Source organism: Tamandua tetradactyla, chromosome 10 (genome assembly GCF_023851605.1).
Source record: "Tamandua tetradactyla isolate mTamTet1 chromosome 10, mTamTet1.pri, whole genome shotgun sequence".
Taxonomy (NCBI): Eukaryota; Metazoa; Chordata; class Mammalia; order Pilosa; family Myrmecophagidae; genus Tamandua; species Tamandua tetradactyla.
In genome coordinates this window covers 93,939,227-93,963,263 of record NC_135336.1, presented here as the reverse complement: position 1 = coordinate 93,963,263, position 24,037 = coordinate 93,939,227, and the positions used below count along the sequence as shown (strand labels likewise).

The 24,037-nt window shown below is 35.6% G+C and overlaps 3 protein-coding genes across 11 annotated transcripts in view; 2 read left to right on the top strand and 1 right to left on the bottom strand.

Moving 5' to 3' along the window:
- The window catches only part of CRYZL1 (crystallin zeta like 1), a 64,567-nt gene extending 62,313 nt beyond the window's left edge, over positions 1-2,254 (top strand). For 5 of the 7 annotated variants that reach the window (XM_077118891.1, XM_077118893.1, XM_077118890.1 and 2 more), the window contains one exon: positions 1,748-2,254. In XM_077118891.1, coding sequence (XP_076975006.1) covers positions 1,748-2,130 — 383 coding nt within the window. In that variant the 3' untranslated portion in view covers positions 2,131-2,254. Of the gene's footprint in view, positions 1-1,215; positions 1,265-1,747 lie in introns of all 7 variants that reach the window. The other 2 variants (XM_077118892.1, XM_077118889.1) reach the window with 2 other exon arrangements.
- Positions 2,255-2,740: 486 nt separating this feature from the next.
- On the top strand, positions 2,741-14,751 carry DONSON (DNA replication fork stabilization factor DONSON). Its single transcript, XM_077118888.1, has 10 exons — positions 2,741-3,104; positions 3,717-3,797; positions 5,000-5,203; positions 7,391-7,569; positions 8,170-8,348; positions 10,522-10,603; positions 10,711-10,815; positions 11,277-11,475; positions 12,218-12,430; positions 12,964-14,751. Exons 1-10 carry the CDS (start codon positions 2,793-2,795, stop codon positions 13,099-13,101), a joined length of 1,692 nt encoding a protein of 563 aa, XP_076975003.1. The 5' UTR covers positions 2,741-2,792; the 3' UTR covers positions 13,102-14,751.
- Positions 13,894-24,037, bottom strand: part of SON (SON DNA and RNA binding protein) — a 31,553-nt gene continuing 21,409 nt past the window's right edge. Inside the window, exons 7-12 of one of the 3 annotated variants that reach the window (XM_077118877.1) lie at positions 23,074-23,184; positions 21,878-21,994; positions 17,411-17,558; positions 15,713-15,784; positions 15,491-15,606; positions 13,894-14,954 (exon numbers count right to left, since the gene is read on the bottom strand). In XM_077118877.1, the coding sequence (XP_076974992.1) occupies positions 14,796-14,954; positions 15,491-15,606; positions 15,713-15,784; positions 17,411-17,558; positions 21,878-21,994; positions 23,074-23,184 (723 nt within the window). In that variant the 3' untranslated portion in view covers positions 13,894-14,795. Of the gene's footprint in view, positions 15,008-15,490; positions 15,607-15,712; positions 15,785-17,410; positions 17,559-18,249; positions 18,330-21,877; positions 21,995-23,073; positions 23,185-24,037 lie in introns of those variants that run through there. The other 2 variants (XM_077118878.1, XM_077118879.1) reach the window with 2 other exon arrangements.

Sequence of the window (24,037 nt, the reverse complement as noted above, 5' to 3'; positions counted from 1 at the left end):
AATCTAAATGTCCAACAACATTACATTCAAGAACACTCATGGGATGTTAACAATATAGAATACTGTTTAAGTATTAGTTAGAATGTTTTATATCTTACATGTCAAAAGCTAACTTGTCTGCTTTTCTTGCTTAGTTAATTCTCTCAAATCCCCCTGACATGATGTTAACCTATTAGACATATCTGTGGACATATTGAAACTTAATATATTTATATGAAATGATGTTAAATTTTCCCAAATCAGAAAAATGTCACGTTGTATACTGATGGCAAAGACATTAACAGAAGAAGAAAGAATTTGCAGGAATATGAATAAATGAATGAATATTCTTTAAGTCTTCTTTTAATTGTTAAGATTGTATATGATCTTATGATCACATTTTCTAATTTACATGTTTTAAAGTCCTGAATCAGTCCTCCTTTGAGGAGATCCCTCTCACTCATTTGAACCAGTTGCTGCATGTGACCTACCAAAGAGATTTCCTTCCAGCTGTGTGATGATATGCCACAAGACTCTTAATATTATAATTTCTAAAATTAAAAATCTAAAGATTTTTTTCTCAGTTTTTAAGCTGTTTCTGATTCTTAGTAGCATATATCATGCACACACGTATATACAGTTCATTAACTTTCCTGCCCACAAATTTTGAGCAGCCAGTTGAGTAGATAATAATGCACAGACAGTAAGAGATCTAACTACAAATTTTATTTATTTATTTATTTATTTATTTATTTATTTATTTATTTATTTATTTATTCATGGGCAGGCATCAGGAATCGAACCTGGGTCTCTGGCATGGCAGGCGAGAACTCTGCCTGCTGAGCCACCAGGGCCCACCCCTAAAATATTTTTTAATTAAAAATGCCGTAAATGGTACAGAAATGAAAACCTGACACTATTCCACGACCCCATTCATTTGGGATAACAGTAGTCATTACTTATAACAGGCATTAGTCTTGCTTCTCTCATCGCTTGTTGTTAGAAGTTTAGGCATTATCACAACACTGCCTCTTGAATCATTTCTTTCTTTTAGAGATAAAGTTGACAGCTTGAAGAATTTCTGTAAGTCTACAATTTGAATTTGACAATACAAACCTTAAAAATATATATATATAGCCAAATCACGATAGGTGACCTATCTGGCATTATATGCTCATTGAATGGGTTTATTTAATCCTATCTCCTTTACTTTGCCACCTTAACAATCCTTCGAACTACGTATCTTAAAAGATGTGATGGAGAAATTGTCAACCGGTGTTTTTAGGTACGCTAAGTAACTAAATCATTGTTCTTTTTTTTTTTATTCTCAGGAAGATAAGATCATTTCTATTTTTGTTTCAGTTTTTACAGTATACCTGTTGACTCCATATTTTGTTGTTTTGTTTAAATAGCTGCTCTTTAATATTTCTCAGAGTATCTGGTGGTCTGTAATTATTCTCAAAGGTAGAAAAAGCTGATGGGTTTTCTCCAATCCATTCTACACTGTATCTTACCCTTTTTCTCATCACCCCTCCTAAGGTAACTTAAAATCACCCAGGCTGGAGAAGAGAGGAAAGTACAATCTGTTTATATATTAAAAAAAAAAAGTACAATTTGGCACTTACAAATAAGGGAGTGGATGTGGACAAGTCTGTTTGAATTATATAAAGTAAGAGAATTGAGCTATAGCAGTTGTTAACTACGATCCTTATGTTCCACTTTATCTTGAACTAGACCTGACATTTCTAATAATTTCATTCTTCCCCAGACCCCAGATGGATGAACCTATTCCCCTATATGAGGCCAAAGTTTCCATGGAGGTTGTTCAGAAAAATCAAGGAAGAAAAAAGCAAGTTGTTCAGTTTTAATTTTATTCTTACTCGGATCTCATTTGGATTATACATTCCAGTATTTGAAGCCAACTTTTCCTTGGAAATTATTCAGAAAACTCAAGGAAGAGAAAAGCAAATTTCTCCATTTTTAAGCATGTTTTCCTGCTATCTAAGACAAGATGCTCAGACTTACATGAAAAACTTGGGAAGTACATTCTTGTACCAAAAGATCAAGATAACAGCTGAAAGGAATATTCTGGAAGCCACTTCAGTTATTTTGCCTCTACATTTTACCTCTGCTATAAAATTCTTTCCATGAAGAAAACAGCTTTCAGCAAAAATCATACTGCTCTATTGGTAACCTTGTATTTAGTCCTTTGCCATGGTGTCAAAATAACTTGCTTTTGTATCCAGCTCCATTCTCAACACCTTCTTTAAACAGACTTTTGCTGTCGTAATATAATCATTTGAGTGTATTTTGAAGTCTCAAAGGATCTAGCCCATCGGCACTTAAAAAAAATTTTTTTTTTCCAAATGTTCGCTCCAAGGCTTCCCCGCGATCGGAAAAGATCCCAGTAACTCGCCCTGCAGGCTGCAGAGGGTTTGAGTAGAGGGTTTGGGATGGGGAGGGTGGTCCGAGGCTGCGCCTGCGTAGCGCGCGTGCTGGAGGCCCATCCTAGAGCTCTCTATTTGGCCTTACCATGGCAGCCTATTGTGAAATTTTCTTTTCATTTAGGCGCCTTGCCTCCGGCTGATCCCATTCTTGCCTTGGACCTATATAGTGTTCAACTGTGTCGGTGCCCAGGAGGATACTCCAGCTGGTGCCTTGGGCCGCGCGCGCTCCAACCACGCCGCACCCCTCGTTCCCGCTACCAACCAGGAGCGCCTGGGCGGGACTCGGGCGACCACGGCGCATGCTCGGCGGGGCGGGGTGGCGCGGCGCGCGGGAAGCCCTGTCGGAGCGTTTGGTCGCCGCACGTCATGGCGCTTTTGGTCCCGGGTTACTCGCCCGGCTTCAGAAAGCCGCCAGAGACGTTGAGGCTCCGCCGGAAAAGGCCACGGAACCACGGAGCCGCCACCTCCCAGTCCCCCGAGGCTGCTGCCCGCCGCGCCGCCTTAGCGGCCGGACTGCCCCTCCGCCCCTTCCCGGCGGCCGGCAGAGGCGGCGGCGGCGGCGGCGCTGGCCCTCCCGCGGCCCGGAGAAATCCTTTCGCCCGCCTGGATAACCGGCCGTCTCTCGCCGCCGGCAACCCGGACGGGCCGCCCCTCAGCCAACAGGAGGCTCCGGGCCCGGTGAGTGTTTTCGTTGCGGCTGCCGAGAGCCTTCGGTATTTCGTGGGTTGACCTGGCTGCCTTTAACGGTTGTTAATTCTGGCGTCCGGGGCAGGAAGACAGGCCTTCGGGCCTGAGGACCGGCGGCGGCGAGCGCGGGGACCCGGAGCGCGGCTCGGGCTCGAGAGTACGGGCTGCCGCGCTCGGGACAGGGGCTCCGGCGAGCATTTGAAAGTGCTTGGAGAAGTGCATCCGGGAAGGCGGCCAGACCCTGCGTTCCTGGCCCATTCGGGCCTCCCTCCACTCAGACCAAAACAAAAACGAACGTTCAGGATTCGTGGGGTTAGAATCTACTAGCGTTTAGCCTATACCAAAGCCTTTTGATCTGCTGATTTGACGTTGATTTATACATCGATTAGTAGATGCGTAATACACGACCTTTTTTTCCTTCCAATTTTGATTCTAAAGTTCCAGCACAAAATTGAAACGAACCGTTGAAATGCTGATTGGGGGGCACGCGAATTCAGGCCCTTGCGTTTGCTGAGAAATTTGCATGCCATATGAGGCTCTGGATATGTTTAAAGCCAATTTAAGCATCATTTTAGTTTAAAAGGACAATTTTTTTAACTTCAGTTTTTAGATTCTGATCAAGAAAATTACTTGCTGTGGGAAGAGAAATTTTCTGAAAGAACAACCGTTGTGGAATTATCCAAGGTAATAAGTTTTAAATATTAAAATGTGGTTCCTTATGATATAAAGTCATACTTTTCAAAGCATTTTGTTAGGGAAATAGTTCACAGAGCCCTAAGAGTCTCTGCCAGAGTTGTAAAGATGGCCTCGGCGCAGGTGAAGCAGTCCTGTGAAGTGTTTAGGTGGTTTATCTTGGCCGCCAGCACTTGCAGTGGGCACAGGAAATGTTGTATTTTCTTCTACCCCAAGCACTTTTAGCACCCTTCTTCTCCGGTAGTGACTCATCTAGCTCAGCACTGAGAATCAACACCCCACACTCAGCTCCATTTTGAACTTAGCCCTTGGTAGAATCTTCCAAACCAAATCCTCAAGCCACCTTTGCAGGTTGAGGCATCCACTGAACCTCTGCAGCTGCTTCTTCCCCCAGCACACAGCCTCCCAGTCGATTCCATTCCCCTATACTTCCGTTGTGAAAGTTTAGTAAATGGATAGTCTCCCTCAAAAATAAATGGCCTTCTTCACATGGTCTTTTGAGAATTTGTTTCCTCATCCCTATAATTTTTTATCGTGTCATCTAGAATAATTCTTGTGATGTTGAGAAAGGATACGAAAACAATTTGAGGCGGATAATTGTCGAGGTCAGGGGATGTTTATTGAAGATGTCCTTGAAGAGCCCTGCCTCAGTTGCCTGCAAGAGGAGCATCTTAGCCCTTGTTCCACGGCATCAAAGGCTTAAAAGGTGCCTTTTAACAATAGGTGGAAGAAAAAAAAAATAGTTGTAAGATTTCTACCATGAGGACAGTGGCAAAAGTAAATACTGTATGGTGCGACAGTGGCTCAGTGGCAGAATTCTCACCGCCATTCCGGAGACCCAGGTTTGATTCCTGGTGCCTGCTCATGAAAAAAAAAAAAGTAAATATTAACTTTTAAAATTATGTCATAAAAATAACACATGCCACTTGTAACTAAAACAGTGTTATAAATTAAAAAGTGAACTCTGCCCCTCTGCTGCCACCACTCACGAGAAAAACAAAATAGCCCCACTTCCCCGAGGTAACCACTGTTAATGATTTAGTAACTCCGTCTACACTTTTTCCATGGCATGTACTGTATTTGTTATACAGTGCATCTGTTTACATTTTGGTGATTATGTAAGTTGACAAAATATTTGAGTTGAAGTTTTGTTTTTCATACTCTACTAATTTTTGTTCTTTGTTTTCTGAAAGCCTCTACACATATCATTGTCTGAATCTGATATTCCATCATCAGAAAGTACTGAGTTACCTGTGGACTGGAGTATTAAAACTCGACTCCTTTTTACCTCTTCTCAACCCTTTACCTGGGCAGATCATTTGAAAGCACAGGAAGAGGCTCAAGGTCTTGTCCAACATTGTAGGACAACAGAAGTTACTTTGCCTCGAAGCATACAGGTAATTCTTACGTAAAATAGCTGTGTTCTAAAGTAACTCAGTATAAAATGGGCCTTTCTATTAAATGTCTTTCTTTAGTCTTCATACTCTGTTAATAATTTTTCCTTCCGTTTCTGTTTTTCTTCTGACATTTAAAGACCAGAGACTGGGGAAATTTTTGTATTTCCTAAATGATGCTTTCATCCAGTTTTTTTTGTTAATTTCAGCAGCTGCTTAAACTCTTAAATTAAGAGACTTGCCCTGAGAATTAGTAAATGTTGCAGGCAGGAATTGTTTGAATTAAACCATTTGTTTTGAAGGTCTTTAGGGAATGAAAATATAAGGAAACAAAGTGGACAGTAATTGAGATTGCAAAGGCAAATGGGTAATTTTACTGACTTTCATGTATACCTTATGCATGGATTCTTTTTAAAGTATATATGTATTTTTATTGAGAAATACACACACACATACAGTCCAACCATATTATATAATCAGACTTACAGTAGCATCATATTGTATGTTCTTCACCATGATCATTTTCAGAACATTTTATGCACTGATTCTTTTTTTTATATTTTCATTGTAAACCTTAACAAACAAACATACAAACATTCTTGAAATATAAACATTCTATACATGGTGTAAAATCAAAGGCTCACAATATCATCACGTAGTTCTGTATTCATCACCATGATCATTTTTTGAATATTTGTGTCACTCCAGAAAAAGAAATTAAAAAAAAAAAAAGAATCATGCTTGCCATATGCCTTACCCATCTCCCATTGACCACTATTATTTCAATCTACTCAATTTATTTTAACCTTTGTTCCCCATTACTTATTTTTTATCCATATTTTTTACTCATCTTTCTATGCTGTAGAGAAAAGGAGCATCAGACATAAAGTTTTCACAATCACACAGTTACATTTTAAAAGCCAAATCATTATTACACAATCACCTTCAAGAAACATGGCTACTGGAACACAGCCCAGCAGTTTCAGGTACTTCCCTCTAGCCACTCTAATATACAATAAACACCATAAAGGGAATATCTGTATAATGTGTAAGAATAACCTCCAGAGTAACCTCTCGACTCTGTTTGAAATCTCTCAGCCACTGACACTTTATTTTGTCTCATTTCTCTCTTTCCCCCTTTTGGTCTAGAAGGTTTTCTCAATCCCTTGATGCCAAATCCCAGCTCATCCCAGGATTTCTGTCCCATGTTGCCAGGGAGGTTTACACCTCTGGGAGTTATGTCCCATGTGGAGGGGCAGAGCAGTGAGTGAGTTCACCCTCTGTGTCAGTTTAGAGAGAGGCCACATCTGAGCAACAAAAGAGGTTCTCTGGAGGTGACTCTTAGGCCTAATTTTAAGTAGGCTTAGCCTATCCTTTGCTTGCAGGGATAGATTTCATAAGGGCAAACCCCAAGATCAAGGGCTCGGCCTATTGATTTGGCTATTGTTTGTAAGACTATCAGGAATTCTCCAGATGGGGAAGTTGAATATTTCCCCCTTTCTCCCCAGTCCTCCAAGGAGACTTTGCAAATACTTCTTTATTCACTGTTCAGATCACTCTGGGATTTATTGGGGCATCACACTAACCTGTACAAACCAACACAATCTCATTATGCACTGATTCTTGATACTTGGCTGACAATCTGTTGCAAATTTGAGTTACTGAGTCCAGAAGGTCTCTCTCGAGCATCTCAGTAACTAGGCTAAAAATGGATTTTCTAGAAGCAACCTTCTTACATCTTTTTTCAGTGACTCAATCAAAATGATTTGTGGTTCACATCATCAGTTTTTATTGGTACTTTTGAAACAGTGTGGTGGGGAGCATTGCACCTAGTTTTACCTACATACATACACACACACTCATCCCTACACTCCTACTCTTCGTGATAAGGAAATAGTTCTTGTTCTCAGGGATGGGTGAGGTGGGAGAATGTTCCTGTCTGTGATTAAGTGTTCCTTCTGGGATATTGTTTAACAGACTATAATTGCTAGCAAGAAAACTTTTCTCAAACAAGGATAAACTACATTTTCACTTTTATAACAGTTAGTGACACTTTTCTATAGGAAGCAACAGAGATTCTTACACTGATTTTGGTATATTCAGTGTCTTTTTTTAATGAAATTCTGTATTTTTTTTTTGAAATCCTATATTTTTAATGGAGCAAAAATGCCTGTCACCTCTGAATTTTAGGATCCCAAACTGTCCACTGAACTCCGTTGTGCCTTCCAGCAGAGCCTTATCTATTGGCTCCATCCTGCATTGTCGTGGCTATCACTGTTCCCTCGTATTGGAGCTGATAGAAAAATGGCTGGAAAGACAAGCCCTTGGTCAAATGATGAAACCCTGCAGCAGATTTTAATGAGCGACTGGTAGGACAGTAATAAAGTTTACAACCCAACAGTGGATTTTCATTTCAATAATATTCTCCTTATTTTACTTTATGATGTGGAAATATATAATGGTGGAGGGTCTCTACATCTTTCTGAATTGTTTTATATAAAAATTTTCAAATAATTTTAAATTTTAACTGTTTAATTTTTTTAGCTCTAAATACTCATTGCTTTATCCAATTATGGAATGTTGTGTTAAAATATATGCAGATAGACGTTGTTCTTTAATGTTACTTCTCAGTGACTGTTTCCATTTTTAACAGCAGAAATTTCTCTAAGTTAGCAACCACTTATATATTGAGTTTTGTTTTAAATTAAAAAATTATTAGTGTTCATGTAGTAAGCACTATTTGTTAAAGTATTTAGAAATCATCAGTGGGTCCCTATAACCCATTTCAGTCTTTTAAGTGACAAAGTGGAGGTAACCAGAATTATTCAAACCAGTATTTATAATATTTGTGTTCTGTTTAAACTAAATATTGTACAGGTAAATGTCAAAGTGAATTATAAAAAAATTTAAACTTTGAGTCAATGTTTAATAATAATACCTAATGTAATTTTTTGTTTTTTGCTTTGTAGGTCTGTGAGCTTTACTTCTCTATATAATCTGCTGAAGACAAAACTTTGCCCCTATTTCTACGTTTGTACCTATCAATTTACTGTCCTATTCCGTGCAGCAGGATTAGCAGGAAATGATGTAATCACAGCTATCATATCTCCCACAACTAGAGGTTTAAGAGAAGCTATGAAAAACGAAGGTAAAAGTTTAGGCTTAAAGTGAGGATGCCACACTTTATATGAATACTTCCCTTGAAAACTAAATCATTTAAATTATTTTTTTCCAGTTGATTACCAATATTATATGTTTTAATGTTTTATTTCTTCATCCCTGATTTTTTTTCAGCATCTATTTAGTCATTCCTTACACAAAGCTTTAAGTTAATAGTGTTCCCCTTCTCTGATCACTCAAGTAAAACAGACATTGGAGAGGAAAGTTATTATCTGAATATGCTCTTCTAGAAATTTTCCTATTCTATAAATTCCCCTGTAATTTATAGATTTCGAATATAGTTCGAATGATTTTCGAACTGGGTTCAGTATCCCTTAATGCGTCATGACATTTAGTGAGTCCAGCCAGCACTTGGGTTTTTTGTTGTTATTGTTTGCTTTGTCTTGTTTTTGTCAAGATGAGAATTTCCTTTTTTATCTTAATTCTGAATTTAACAAGTAAAGATATTAATAGATGCTCCATTACTAGCTGGGATTATTTGCTTAAATGTTTTCCAATCCCTTGTTTTCCTTAATTTCTCCTTTTTTTTTTTTTTTAAATACTTCCACATATACAGGACAATTACAAAAATAATAGAAACCCATACAGATAACTCCAACTACCTGTATATCCCACCTCCATCCCAGATACCCAGATTCAACAATTTTAACATTTTGCCACAGTTGCTCTATAATTCTGTCAATCCATCTATCTTTCTGTCCATCTTTCTCTCTGCTTATTTATCACTCCATTTTCTGAACCCTTAGAGTGGATTCTGTACATCATTCTTCTTGGGTATTTTATACTACCTTGACATTTCCTAAGAACAAAGATATTCACTTATGTAACTACGTTAAGTGCAGTTACCAAGATTGAGATAATGTTTTATATGCTCTATATGTTGATATAAAGCTTATAGTTTCTATTCCAGTTTTCTGTTTGTTTTGTTTTGTTTTTCATATTTCCCCAAAAAAGTTCTTTTGGGCCTTTTCTCCTTCATTATTAGATCCTGTCCAGGATCAAATACTGCATTTGTCATTGTCTCTTGAGTTGTTTGTTCTTTTTTTAAATCATGGGAGCATACATACTTTTTTTCCATCTCAACCCAAGCATATTATTTATTGGAATTTCTTATATTTACACTGTTGTTATATCCTCACCACCTTGCATTACTAAAACTTTCCCATATTCCCAAACAGATACCCTGTACCCATTATGCATTAACTCCCCATTCTCCCTCCCCCATCCCAACTCTGGCACCCTCTACTCTAATTTCTGTCTGTGAGCTTGTATATTCTCTGGTATTTTCTTTGTAGTTCACATGGGGCTTAAATTTAGTATCCTAAATCTATAACACTCATTTGCTAGGACTTGTGTTTTTTTAAGCAAAAAAAAAGGAGAGTATAATTTATAAAAATGTATCAAAGGTAGTCAGAACATGTTTTGTTTCCTGAACAATTGTTTCAAGGATATATGTGAATGTGTGTGTTGTGAGCAGCTGTTAGGAGAACTTGGATGCTGCTACTTTAGTAGATGAGTTGTGAAAATTAATATTTTCATTGTAGAACTGTATTCCAGTAGCTATGTTTCTTGAGGATGATTGGATAATGATATAGCTTTCACAGTGTGACTGTGTGATTGTGAAAATCTTGTGTCTGATGCTCGTTTTATCTGCAGTATAGACAGAAGAGTAAAACATGGATTAAAAATAAATAATGGGGGAACAAATGTTAAAATAAATGTAGTAGATTAAAATGCTAGTCATCAATGAAAGGGAGTGGTGAGGGGATAGAAAAAAATAGGGGAAACAAAGGGTAAAGTATATTGGGTAGATGAAAATATTAGCAGTTAATCAGAGGGAGGGGTAAGGGGTATGGTATGTATGAGTTTTTTTCTTTTTATTTCTTTTTCTGAATTGATGCAGATGTTTTAAGAAATGATCAGGGTGATATTGTGAGTTTTTGATAATATGCCAAGAATGGGATGATCATATGGTAAGAATGTTCATGTTCGTATGTTGTTATGTTTAAAAAAAATTTTATAATTAAAAAAGGAAAACTAGTATTTTCAAATTTTGCACTCTCTAAAATTAGGGCATACCAGTTAACTCTTTCTAGATTATATTAAAGAAAACTCAGTTGCATTGTTCTTTTTTCATGTAGGTATTGAATTTTCTCTGCCTTTAATAAAAGGAAATGGCCATAAAAAGAAGAAAGCATCTGGAACAAGTTTGGGATATGGGGAGTATGTAATTTAAATAACTTTTTTCATAATCCAGTGACTTGTGGACTCACATAGTTTTGTAGCAGTTTTTGAAGTGGGAACCCTTACTAACTATAATAGTTTCCTAGGGAGCAAGTAATCAGTGATGAAGATGAAGAGGAAAGTTTTTCCTGGCTGGAAGAGATGGGTGTGCAAGACAAAATTAAAAAACCAAACATACTCTCTATCAAGTTGTATCCTTTCAGTTCCTGTTAACTAGAATTAATTTTTTTATGGAATTAAATTTGTGAGCCATTTAACAGTGAGTGACAATTTTATATGACTATAATCCTAAAATAGTAATTCTCCATCATGACATTAAAAATAAATCCTATCATTAAACTGAACAATTATTAAGCCATTATTTTAAAACGTAAAAATAATCCTTATTGGTGGGGGGAGATATGTTCTTCACTAGAGAAGAAATTAGTCTTTGTTGGTTGACAACTTACAGCAAATTCAAACGGTCAGAGAGAAATTTAATCTAAATAGATGCCTTCTATTGTTTATTATTGTAGTGAAGAGGGATATATAGCAAAAGCATTTCCTTTTTAATTCTGGAGGAAGAGTTTCCAGGTGATTGAAGAGCAAGGTAACTTTCTTTTCCCAGTGGCATGAGTTTTGCATTTGCAGTTTCCTTGATTGTCTTCTTCAGGTGTAGAGAAAAACATGAAGTGCAAATGGATCACAGACCTGAGTCTGTTGTGTTGGTTAAAGGAACTAATACCTTTACATTACTCAATTTTTTGATCAACTGTAAAAGTTTAGTTGCTACCTCTGGTCCGCAGGCAGGACTTCCACCAACCCTCTTATCCCCTATAGCTTTCCGAGGTGCCACAATGCAAATGCTTAAGGTAATAAATTTAAAAAAAAAAAAAGGAAATTCTACAATTCACTAACCTCCTTAATGTGGCTTTTTAAGAAATATTTACTTTTTTTTGATAGGGCAAATTCCAGGTTGTTATTTTAATAACCCCTTTTAGTATTTTTACTCAGAGCATGTTTTGTTCTGACTCTTCCCAGGAAAAAAATTCCTTGATAATAAAGCAAGCTCAATAACATGAGGATAATTTTCTGTATCATAAATATAATGGACAACAAAAATATTTTGTTGTTACTTTCCTTTTTTGCTTAATCTCATTTTGATTAATTTTAATGTTAATTTATAACTTAAGAATGGTATATTAAGTTATAGTAAAAGATCTAAAAAACTGGATCATGGATAAATGGGGAAAAAACTATATCCATAATAAAGAAAAAAAAAAGCAGAAGTGAATGCTTTTGATTTTTTATGTTCCCAATTTTATGAAATTGTATTACTGAATCAGAAGATATATGAAAAAATTATATTCTCTAGAATGTAGTTAAATTTACCATCTCATGATTTGGAGTAGAACATGCTGGAAATTTTGAAAATTTATGAACATTTTACTTACGTGACAAGATATTTTGAGGTCTTAAAAATGACTTTTGTTCCTGGACTGTTAAAGAAAGTAAAACCCAAATGAAAACCCTGAAAATGTGTTTATCAAGAGGTCAAAAGTACTTTCTTGCAAGATTGTGGTCGTAACTTTTTTGCTTTAAATTTTTATGAAGGCACGAAGTGTAAATGTGAAGACACAAGTTCATTCTGGATTCAAGGATCAGTTTAGTTTGGAGATTACAGGACCTGTCATGCCTCATTCTTTACATTCTTTGACAATGCTACTCCAGTCTTCACAGAGTGGATGTTTTTCTTCAGGACTGTATACTCATGAGCCAACTGCTGTATTTAACATCCACCCACCATTGGACAAAGTACTAGACAAGGTAAATAAGACAGCTATAGATTGTTTTAGCACTTCTGTTTTTTTTGGACTGCTCCAATCAAATTAAGTTCCTCAAAATAGCTTAATGATTTATCTTGCCAAACTTGTGTTCCAAGTTATCAAAATGCAGTTATCAGTTAGTTACTGGGAGGAAGAGCTAATATGTCTGTATGTTATTTTTTGTGGACTTAATTGTGCTTGATTCCTTTGTAAGTTTTTGAAAACTGTCTTTTAAATTAGTTTAGTGTGGGTGTTATATTTGCCTTTAGTTTTGAACATAATTATTTGGAGGGTTGTAATTAAGACCTTTACAACTGCCTGGTATCTTTTTATCAGTTAGCCAGACTTGTAAAAGTAACCAACATTGTTTTTGTGTCACTATGAAAGTTCTTAGGGTTCAGCACCTATTGATATAATGACGTTTATAAACATGAGTGAGCCATTTATTTATCAAAGTCCCCATGGTAATTAAAAGCCCTGACAGTGTTCAAAGGCTGATAGGCTTTTTACTGACTTGGATTTAAATTTTCACAGAAGATTGTTCATAAGGAGCTTGCTAACTGTGGGTTGCATCCTAAGACTCTGGACCACCTTACTCAAATACCATTACTGGGGAAGTCATCTTTACGGCACGTGGAAATGAGTGACTACATTTATAATTGGAGATCATGAACACCAAAGTAAGCCTAAACGGAATCTTTGAGGAAAAAAGCCTTCTAACAAGGAAATTCAAGATTCTTGCATGTTTTGCTTTAAAATTCATTTTTGAAGTTGAAAGGAATAGAATTAAAAATTCATGTGTTTGTAAACTTTTTATGTTAGCTTTTATTACATGCCTTGGGCAGTAGGATTGAGTTTTAAAACCAGCATTTTTTTTTCACTATTTTGAGATTAGATATTCAGCTATGAAGATAGCTTTTTTTTTAACTACCTCCAGTAAACATGAATGAGAGTTCTAGATCCCTACAACCTAAGTATGAACTGAGTAGAAATGGAATTTGTTTTTTTAATTGAGAAATTTCTCAAGTGGGAAATGGAGACCAAGTCTGTTGCAGTTTACATCATGGCATTGTGACCAGACCTATCCTATCAGGGCAAAATTTTATTAACAATTTAAGACTATTAGGTTCTTAGAGTACAAACATAGACACCATCTATTGATCTGATTGTTGATGTTTCTACCTCAGCTACTTTTCTCCTGACTTAAAATTCCTCATTGCAAGTACATCTTTTTTTGCTCCAATGCTTGTTAACCCAGAGAAAAAGGTATTTTGTATTCCATATAGTGTTGTGTATCACCTGGCATGGCAAAATAGTACTTACTGTGCTATTGTAGGTATTTGTGTATGTGTGTATATGACTCAAATAAAAGTACTTAGAAATCAAAAGTATTGGATAAAGAAATGAGAGTATGTAGTGAAGACGTATGTGTTCACTTTATAATCCAGAAAATAAAACACCACATTTATTCCAGAGAAGTTTGTATTTGGGCCTTAAGCTTTTGAAAATAAAGAGACATAGCATATGAATACCACTGTAATACACATGAAATATTCTATCAGACCCTAAAATTAACATGAACTTAAACTTTCTCATAGTCAACAAAATAGTGGCTCGGTGCCGATTTATTAGATAAAGTTGGTTACAGCATTTTAATTGTTTTAAGTCTATCTAGGTGTAGCTGAAATTCGAAATGCACATCAAAGTAAAACTATATCACAACTCAATGCCATACTAAATGTACTTGGCCTCTGCAGTAGAATTCTATTCGCACTTCATTTTGACTCCCTTATGGCCCAAATGTCTTTTAACAGGAACGGCAGGACTTAGTGCTGATCATCACACAACAGACCACTTTCTTTTTATAACTTCTACAAAATTTTAAGGGAAGATGGTGGCATTAGCCCTGTGGAACAGATCTTGCTTGATTACCTCAATAACACTGGCCCAGTATCTGTCCAGCAGAACCCATTGTGAAATAGTACAAGGTGCACAGCCCTTCACTGATTACAGGCAAGTGTTACAGCAGCCTAGCCATAAGGAAGGGGAGTTACATCATAATACAAAATACAGTATAAAAGCGTTATTTAACATTCCACACTGAAGATTACTGATGCCTTCAAACAATCAATAGTTTGGATGTTAGCCACTTAAACAAATACATCACTAAGGTAAACAATATAAACATACCAAAACCCTGTATGGTTAAATACAATTTCCATGGTACAAAAATCAAAGCCTGGAGATGTTTGTACAGCTTGCTTTTTACACAATGTCTTAAATTGCCAAATATTTACAACATTAAAGAGGAAATACATTTTGATGCAGAGTAAAGTTATTTGAAATGATTAATATAAAACCTCAATCTATCTACGTGAGGCACTCCTGAAGCAAGTGGCATTAGCCATGAGGTCCTTTGGTACAAGGCCCATTGCTTGAAGAACCACAGTAGCTGCTGTGGCTTTAGCATGCTTCTTATTAGGGCTGGCAAAGCTGGGCTGGTAAGCGCTTCCATTTATCAATACCTATTCAAGAAAAACATACAATTGGGCTGGTAAGGGCTTCCATTTCTCAATACCTATTCAAGAAAAACATACAATAAGAACAGCATCAAACTTTAATATCTATTACTTTGTATTTTTTACTAAATGCTAGCAAAATAACTAAAACCCATTGTATGTAACTAAAATTAATCTCAACCCAGAAGAAGCAAATCATTTGAGAGAAGGCACTGCACATTGACGGCAGGTCTCCAAATGGAAGAAATGCTCAATAGAACTACTAGCTTAATCCACCCACATTCCACTAGAAAATATCAACAGAGTATTTAATTTTGTCCCTATCATTTCCGTCTAACATTTTTTTAAAGGACAATATTCACAGATCATATCAAAGCATGCTTCAACATTAAGAAACCCCACTATACCCAAGCATAGGCACATCCCCAACCCATAATGCTGTATTTATTAATCCTGTGACCATATAATGCTTATTCCCTCACCCTCTAACACTGTCACTTAATTAATAAATGTATACAAGTAATGCAGAAATTCATATTTACCCTAAAGAGAAAATGTTTGCGATGATCAGGGCCACTATCATGGACCAAGAGAAATTCAGGTGGTTGCCACCTTCTCTTATTACAGATTTCCATCAAGGCAGACACAGGATGTTTGCCTGCAGAGAAAAAATAACCAGTTATAAGATTTCTACCATCTTTTGCTACAAATTACGGATTCAAGGTAGGAATGGGACCAGAGGAAATTCAAAAACGTGCTCTCACCTGACAGATCCTTCATTGCAGCAGAGAAGTTTCCAGATCTCTTTTGTGCTCTTTCTCCTACTGCAACAAGACCTTTAAAAAAGAAAAAAGAAAAGCGTTCATTGAATAAATTTCAGTGCATCATTTTATATTACAATATAGCATCAAAGGCACTCTAGAAACATCAGTCCATGCCTTCAAATAAAATATTCAAGCAACAAGCAACTCTACTAGACTTGGTTTCTCTATCAACCTTAACTTTTCCTCTGCTTTATAATACATAAATCTATCATATATTAATATAGATTTAAGTATAAATATATAAATCTATACTTTATACCATGTACTTGGTATATATATGTATACACACACACACAAATTAAGTGCCACAATTCTCAACATTTCCAGGTCTGTGTTAAAGTTTAGAAAGTAGTGACTGTGTACTGCAAATGATTTGTAATGGTTTCATATTCTTCAAAAAAATGAAACAGTGAAAAAGCACGTTCCAAACAGGTGGATGTTAAACTACACACATACACGTACACAGCAAGAAAGGCTAATCTCTAAAATAAACAGGCCCTTTTTGCCCCCAGCAAATAATTCCTTTCTGGCTTAAACGTGAAATATTCTCAAATGACAATCTCTCTGCAAAGATTACTGTTGCTTTCCCAATTTTCATGTACTAGGGAGAATTCTTCAACCACTCCTTTGCTAAAACCATACTATAATGCTTTCCCCGACTGTTCTGGGAAATGTGCTGTAACCTGAGAATTTTTACCCAAGGCCATGTTGCACAATTCCAAGGAGATCACTCCATGAAATTATGCAGTACATCCATGGTTCTTTCATTAGAATAAACCACAGCTCATGATGCAAATAACCTATTAATGTTTTAAGAATCTAATAAACTTTTATGTCAATGTGACATCAGCACAAATAATGCCCTTTTTAAATGTAATCAAAAGTATTCAATTCTTAAGGCTACTTTATGGAAATGATTCTTACGTTATTTTCAGACTACTTTTGAGATCATCCTATGTATACATCAATACAATGCCCTCTAATTTCAAATTATGGCAACAGCGTATTCTTAGTAGGTGACAATATAGTTAACATGCAAAACAAAAATATTTTGCTACAGAGCCAGTCTATTTCCAAATTCATTTAGAAAGATTAATGTAATTGTATTATTTCAATTTAGCTTGCTTTCTTTCAGAATGCAAAGAAAGCTAAAGGAGAAAATCCAGTTTTAATTTTTAATTTTCTAGTTTTAAAAATCTAGCTTAAATAAATCACAGTGAGCTGGCAGCCCTGTGTGATCCTACTTACTAAGGCATTACTCTAGGGGAAGAATAATTTAAAGATACCAATGGGTTGGTATCTGCGGATACTAAGTATAGGCTATAAACTTGCAGACATATGAAGACAGTAACAAAATACAAGCAGTGATAAAAGTTCTACGGTGCCCTACCACAAGGCAGTATGAAAATAAATGCACATTTCCATCATATTTAGTAACTAGCCCTGACATAAGTTGCCTTTCAAAAGCTCAATTTAGCATGTCTATCTACATTTGCATTAAAAATTAGCTGCTGTATGTACATATATTTTAGATCTGTCTCCAGGTCACTATTACTGAGACCAAAAAAAATGTTATAAAGATGATGACACTTATAAATATTAAAGAAAGTGTAATTATCATTCCAAACAAAACATTACCTTTTCGGTCTGTCTTAAAATCAACTAGAATTGGTTCTTTATTTCCTTCTTTGTTTTTTCCTAATCCTTCTCCTTCTCTCCAGCCCATTTTTCTCATCAAAACGGCTCCCATTCCTCCGGTTACCGGGGCTGCTCTTAAGAACTGATCCTATCCAAAGAAAGGTAAAATGTCCCCATTTTACAGTTAGAATTTGATTACAAACTCACTGGTAATTTTCTAAAAAAAGAAACCTTATTTTACTTCTAGATTTGTTACAGTTGTTATAGCAATAAAACTTAAAATGCTTCTATATTTATATACATCGTATGTTCTAAATATTTTTACATTAACAGAATAGCATTTTGTTTTCAAAGTCAGATAAGGCAAATAAATGGAAGGTTTAAAACAATGCCCTTCTTCCCCCCACTCCAAAAACATTAGAACACTCCTGTTTTCGTCCACTATTTAGGTTCACTGGTATCTCTTCTTAGCTTGCAAAATAAAAAGAAGGCAATGTTAAAACATTCAATAATAGTAAATTGTCCCAGATGTACCTAGTTAATGAATAAAGCCCAGAAATCATTTGAAATAATTTGGACACTGAAGAAGCATACTGTTGTCATCCAAAGTTTTCTTTCCCATTCTACCATAAAGCAAGATAAGTACTTTACTTAGAAAACCCCTATGAGGCAAAAAAGATAACTTTAAAACAAATTTATACAGTGCATATATATCTACTCAATAAATACAAAACAATCACATAAGATCCCTGTTAAGTATAACAAACTGAATTTGAATTCTTTTAAAACCTAGCTTGATGTTAAAAGACTTTGAAAAAACTCCTTAAACGTTTACATACCTAGGCCTCGGTAGCAGCAGTGTTGTGAATAGTAGGGCTGGCACTGACCGGGGCAAGAAGACAGCTACAAGGATTTGGCCCTGAAACAAGTTTCCATATAGAGGGGTGAAAGTTCACAGGTTATTCTGTGAACAGTCATCTCTCTTGTATCCAACCCACTGAACCATAATTTCCATCAAAGCAACAAACCACTTAATGTCATAAGATGCACAAATATATACATTAGCAAGGTCAACAGTATTTTGACATGTTAAAAAAAATCTGATGCATCCTTTTAAAGGGCATCCATATACATTATTGAATTCTACTGTTGATCTTTCTGTTCTTTTTTCTTAAATATACAACATACATCTCTAACAGTGCTTTATTTCCCCTTGTTTTAAAATTTTATGTTAACATTTCCTAGCAAATATATACAAAAAATCATTAACTTATCAACAGAGGGAGATAAAAATTTGGGTAGCTCTGGAAACAGTACACATCATCATGATGTCCTGTGTTGATAAGTTAATATCAAATGTAAAAAATCTTATTTTACACAGTAGGAAGACTGTATAATGCTATTTGTTGCCCAGCTTTTAATTACATGCTGGGGAGAAAATATGCCAATAAAGTGTGATTAGACATTAAGTTCAACAAGGTGCTCTGATGGAATGAGGCAGCTGTGGAGGTAAAAAACATACCCCTGGTTCAGTTCCTTTATTTGGTGCAGGCCATGCAGTGTAGATGTATAAAGAGAAAAGTTAGCTGATGCTTGGATATCAACTGCCTTGATGCTACACACCTAGAATGACTTTTACTTACTTCCAAGTTCATCCGCCCCTCTTTTCCAGGAAACACTCCTAAAAAAAAGGGCAACTGTGCAGAGTACAATACAAATCCCCAGATAACCCAGGTTTTCAAATTGTCTTGCAATCTTTAATACCTGCAACTGCTTCTTAACCCCAGTGTGTATGCAGTTCACAAAAAAGGGGTGACTAAAATAGTAAGATTACAGTAGTCAACATTTATCATCTTATGTCCAAATCATTTCATTCCAGAAAATAAAGGTTCTTTTAAATTCACAACCATGATTAACTGATGAGAATATTTAAAAATTTTTATCTTTTAAATCTAAGAATATACTGCAATTAAATAATAAAAAACAAGCAGAATATTGGTAATCATGTGGTTTTTAAACTTATTAAAGAGGGTGTTGGACTCTAAGGCCAGAAAATCAAATGATCACATGAACAGGTTTTTTAAACATAGTTCAACATTTAATAAGGAGACAAGCATCTATACTATTTGACAGCAACATTACATTTCAAATTTTCAGTTGCCTAATGACTTTTCCAAATATTCTAGCCTATTTCTATAAATTAAATGTTCCTCCTTTGACATCAGTTGTTAATATTCTTTAGTCATTCTGTGCAAAGGGATGTTTTCCCAGCACTACTTTCTTCTACAACTAACTAAAATTTGATCTGATGAACATATCTTTATCTTATGATAATTTAACTAATTTACTTCCAAAAGTATATTTTTAAAATCTTTATAAAGGTCCTACATATGACTGAACAATTTATATTATAATTCTGTGAACTGCCTACAAGACTTAAAATACAAACAAAAATAATTATAAGAGAAATTTTAAAAGAAGCCAATTGAATTGGTATGAGATTAACTTTTAAAACATTAAGATCATGAAGATATTTAGAAGTATACAAAAAACATTAGAATCAGCACTTCATTATACAAGAGGAAGATTAAAACTTTGCAGAGAAACACATTCAGATGTTCCTACTTAGCAATGTACATGACTATTTATTATGAAAAGGTTAATTAATCTTTACCCTAACTAATAATCTTCAAATCTAACTTTCTAAAATATTGAGCTTCAAGACTCAACAGCATTAAAGAATTAAAACTGTTAAAATACACACTGCAATTCTTCCTCGTGAAATGAAAGCCATTTTTCAAATACTACATGAATCACTTTCATATTTTAAATTTTGTAATATGAATAGTCCAAAATTAATCCAAAATTTAAAATACTGTGAGATTCTCATCCTTTTTTTCCATCACAATCCCCCTGTGTAAAGTACCTAATGTAGTTTTTTAATGACTCTGACCCATGTACTTACTGTACACTTATTATTAGTGCAACTATTTTTAAGAAAAATGGCAGGCAAAGTAAGGACATATTTTATATTAATTTTGTTAATATGGGGCTCAACAGACATAAAGCTATCAAAATTGAAATAACTGTTATGAGATTAAAACACCCAAAGCAACCAATGTCTTTTTATTTATTTTTTTTAAGAAGTTCAGCTCAGTCACTGGCACTCTCTATAAGTAGGCAATTCTCTATAGATATGTACCCATCACGTTATTCATTACCACTCTGTGAGGCAGTTTAGAATGTCTCCACTTAATACCCGGAGACTGAAATTCCAAAGAATTACTTGCCCATGATCACACAAGGAGTCAGGAGTACAGCGGGATAAAGAAACCTTCCCAATCCATTAGACTGCGCAGCCTCCCAGTTTCAGCACTGCAATGCTGCCAGTACTCCTGAAACAAATTTCCCATCACCCATCCAACCAAGCCATGTCCCTTCGCCAAAATGCATCGCTTCTTAAGCCCTTCTTAACCACCTAAGACTCCCCCAACAATGAGGTAGCCGTAGGTAGAGTTCACAGGTCTTATGTGCAGAGAATCTGAAACAGCAGGTACACCTGCATCTTCACAGCATGAAGTGTCCATCCTCTCCCTTGATTTTAAACCTTACAGATCCTATTTTTTGTTGTTGTTGTTGTTTTTGTTTTGTTTTCAGATCAGTGGTTCTCAAATTGAGCCTGTGGAGCACGAAAGGCCACCAGGGCCTAAATGATGGCCCACAAATAGCATTTCCATCCCCATCCCCTCCCTTTCACCACCCTTCAGCATTACCCACAGCCCAATTTTCAAGCCATCCTCCCCATTAGCCTTCTAATTCCCATGACAAGATGTTACATGCAGTGCTAATTACCAGTGCCTCCCAACCACTTGCTATGACCAATGACTGACAACCATAAGGACGTGGGGCTGAGGGCACAAGAGGGGTGAGGAACAGAAGACAAGGGATCTTAAAGGAGGGTACAAGCAACTAAGGAAGGGTCAAGAAGGATACAGGAATACAGGAATGGAAAAGGGTGGCAGAGGGTTCCTGGGGACAGATCACCAAAAATAAACCTGTAATAAAGTATCCCATGATGAACAAGTACTTGAGAGCCAATGCTTTGAAATTATTAGATTAATAGCCGAACAGGAACTGTGGAATATTCTGAACAGCACCTGATAAGCTGTTGGCATTCAAAAAAAGTTTATAAAAAACAAAACAAAAAAAAAAAAAACTCTACCAAAACCAGCAGCCGCAACAAAAATACCCTAAGAATGTAAACTGGGTTGCTCCTGAGCCATATTTATACATTTGCCATTGTCTCATGAGTTAGGTCCGTCTTCAGTGTCCATCCTGAAGTATATATACAGCAATTTTACTCATGATCTTCCGTTAGTCACTGGTCTCTTCATGCATTTAATAAAACATTTCCTAAAAATTTTAACTTTTGCACTTCAACACTTCATATGTGCATATATTGTATACCTTTTTAATCCAGGCTTGGGCACCAGTATTGGCCAACTGTTCTTGTGTCAGAACCTGTACTCCAGTACTTCCTGTGAACTGGCCAGGAATAGAGTTCAGCTGAGCCCAGGCATCAATCTAAAGAAAGCAAAAAGCCTCAATTAAAGTAAAATTACTCATCTGGTTAAAATGCCACTGGTGATCATTTAACTTACTAAATGAAATGGTTTAAGTTAACACCAAAAAAGGCTGACTGGATATTTTAAATAAATGTTTTCCTAAACCTTCCAAAGCAGTTTGATAGCATGCAGTGAATCCCATTAATAAGATTTGAAATGTATCTCTAACAACTAAAAAACATACCTATGATTCTCATTCTTCAAAATATCACACATATGCAAGAGAAGTGCATCCCCACCAAAAGATAAACAAGACTCAAACATAAATTTCTTTAAGCATAAAAATTATTTGACGTATGAAAAAAACATGTCGAAAAGAGTTGATAATGGCAAAAAATTCCACTTCCCTGGATGTGAATCAATTACATTCTTGGGGTATTACAAATCCAGAATAAATTCAAGACATGCTTAAAAAGTAATACAGGAAATTGCCCACTCAGAAACATAAACCAGCTTTCATTTAAAATTGTGCACTACATCACACTCTCGACCAGCATTTATTGAATAGTTAAAGAATTAGCTATCATCCTTTCAAATTATATTTACTGAGCTCCTCATGTCTGGCATTATATTTCATATCTGTCTGAGTAGATTTACCATAGAAAGAGGAGAACTGGAAAACTTGTCTATTCATAAATACATGTAACCAATTTTACCTCAGATTCCTCTGCTGGAAAATGAAAACTAAAAGTACCTACAACCTTATCAGATTGTTATAGGATGCTATCTTTTTTTATTAGCTATCTAAAGATAAAGTTAAAACTATCAGACTGTAAGTTCCAGGAGGGCAGGGAATTTTTTTCTATTATTTTTACTCAAGAAACAATTCCTTCCACACAGTACACAATTAAACATTTACAGAATGAATGATATGGTCCCAAATCACTTTCATTTAAAACAGGCTAGCTAATTAAGATAAATTATTTACTTTCTTGGCTTTTATAAACAAGGACCTTCATTTTAAGGCACAAAGTTATGTCACAACTCAACCATGTAATTAGTAAAATTCTCATTTAGACATTATAAATTACTACATACCCGTTCCTGAGCTCGATTTAACATGCTCATGGCTTCGAGATCAAATGCATTCTCACTTAGCCTTTTCTGAGCAAGTGCCCGCTCACTCATTGCCGTAGAGATGTCCACAGGCTAAGAAAGAAAACATAGATAATTATCTCAAATTACCATAGGCCCCCCAAATTCTGAAAAGTCCCCATAAATCTTTAGTTGCTAAATGTCAAAAACGAAACAGTAGTCTCATATATTAATAACCCTGTAATGTAGGCAGAACACTCAGAATGGTAAAATAACCTTGTAAAGTCAGTGAATATGGTTTAAGGTCAAGGTCAGTTACTAAGTAATAGCGGTAGCAATAGAACCCAACCCAAAATTCTCTAAGTGATTTTATCACATTTGCTACCAAAACAAACTACAACAGAAGTTCCAATTAAGAACTCAAAAATCTCTAGACTTCATTAATAAGTCATTTATAGGAAAATAATAACTTTTTAACTATTTGTACTTATCAGCATTTTTCATTTTACCCTACTCAGCATAACTTTCAGAAGCTATAACAAATTTTTGAAGAGAAAGTGGGGGAAAAAACATGCCAGTGATCTTTCCTTAACTCTCATCAGCACATCTATTTGCCTTCAGTTATTCACAGCTGTAATTTAGTCTTAGGAAGAATTCAATTTCTTCAAAATATATATTCAGTATATAAAGCAAATGAATCTGTTTTCAATTTACATATATTCATGACCCCAGTTAAAATATTTCTGTTGAAGTACATAACACATCTGTTAAAACAATGAAAATAAGATACATCTGAAAGATCTTAGGTCTTCCTTTATAGAGCTTATATTCAGCCTTTTAAATCCTATGCTAAACAGAGGTAATTTTTTTGTTTTAACTTTTTAAAATGTTTCATGTCGAGGAAGATTTTTGGAAGCAATTTTATTTCAAATTCCCAATTTATATGATTTATGGACGTTCCAACCAC

What these genes read in the sequence shown, in the direction of transcription:
- DONSON (XM_077118888.1), top strand. Translation starts at nt 2,793, where the DNA reads ATGGCGCTTTTGGTCCCGGGTTACTCGCCCGGCTTCAGAAAGCCGCCA. An exon ending in CAGATTTTAATGAGCGACTG is followed by an intron (nt 7,570 to 8,169) that starts GTAGGACAGTAA and finishes TTTGCTTTGTAG; the next exon opens with GTCTGTGAGCTTTACTTCTC. An exon ending in ACAAGTTTGGGATATGGGGA is followed by an intron (nt 10,604 to 10,710) that starts GTATGTAATTTA and finishes ATAGTTTCCTAG; the next exon opens with GGAGCAAGTAATCAGTGATG.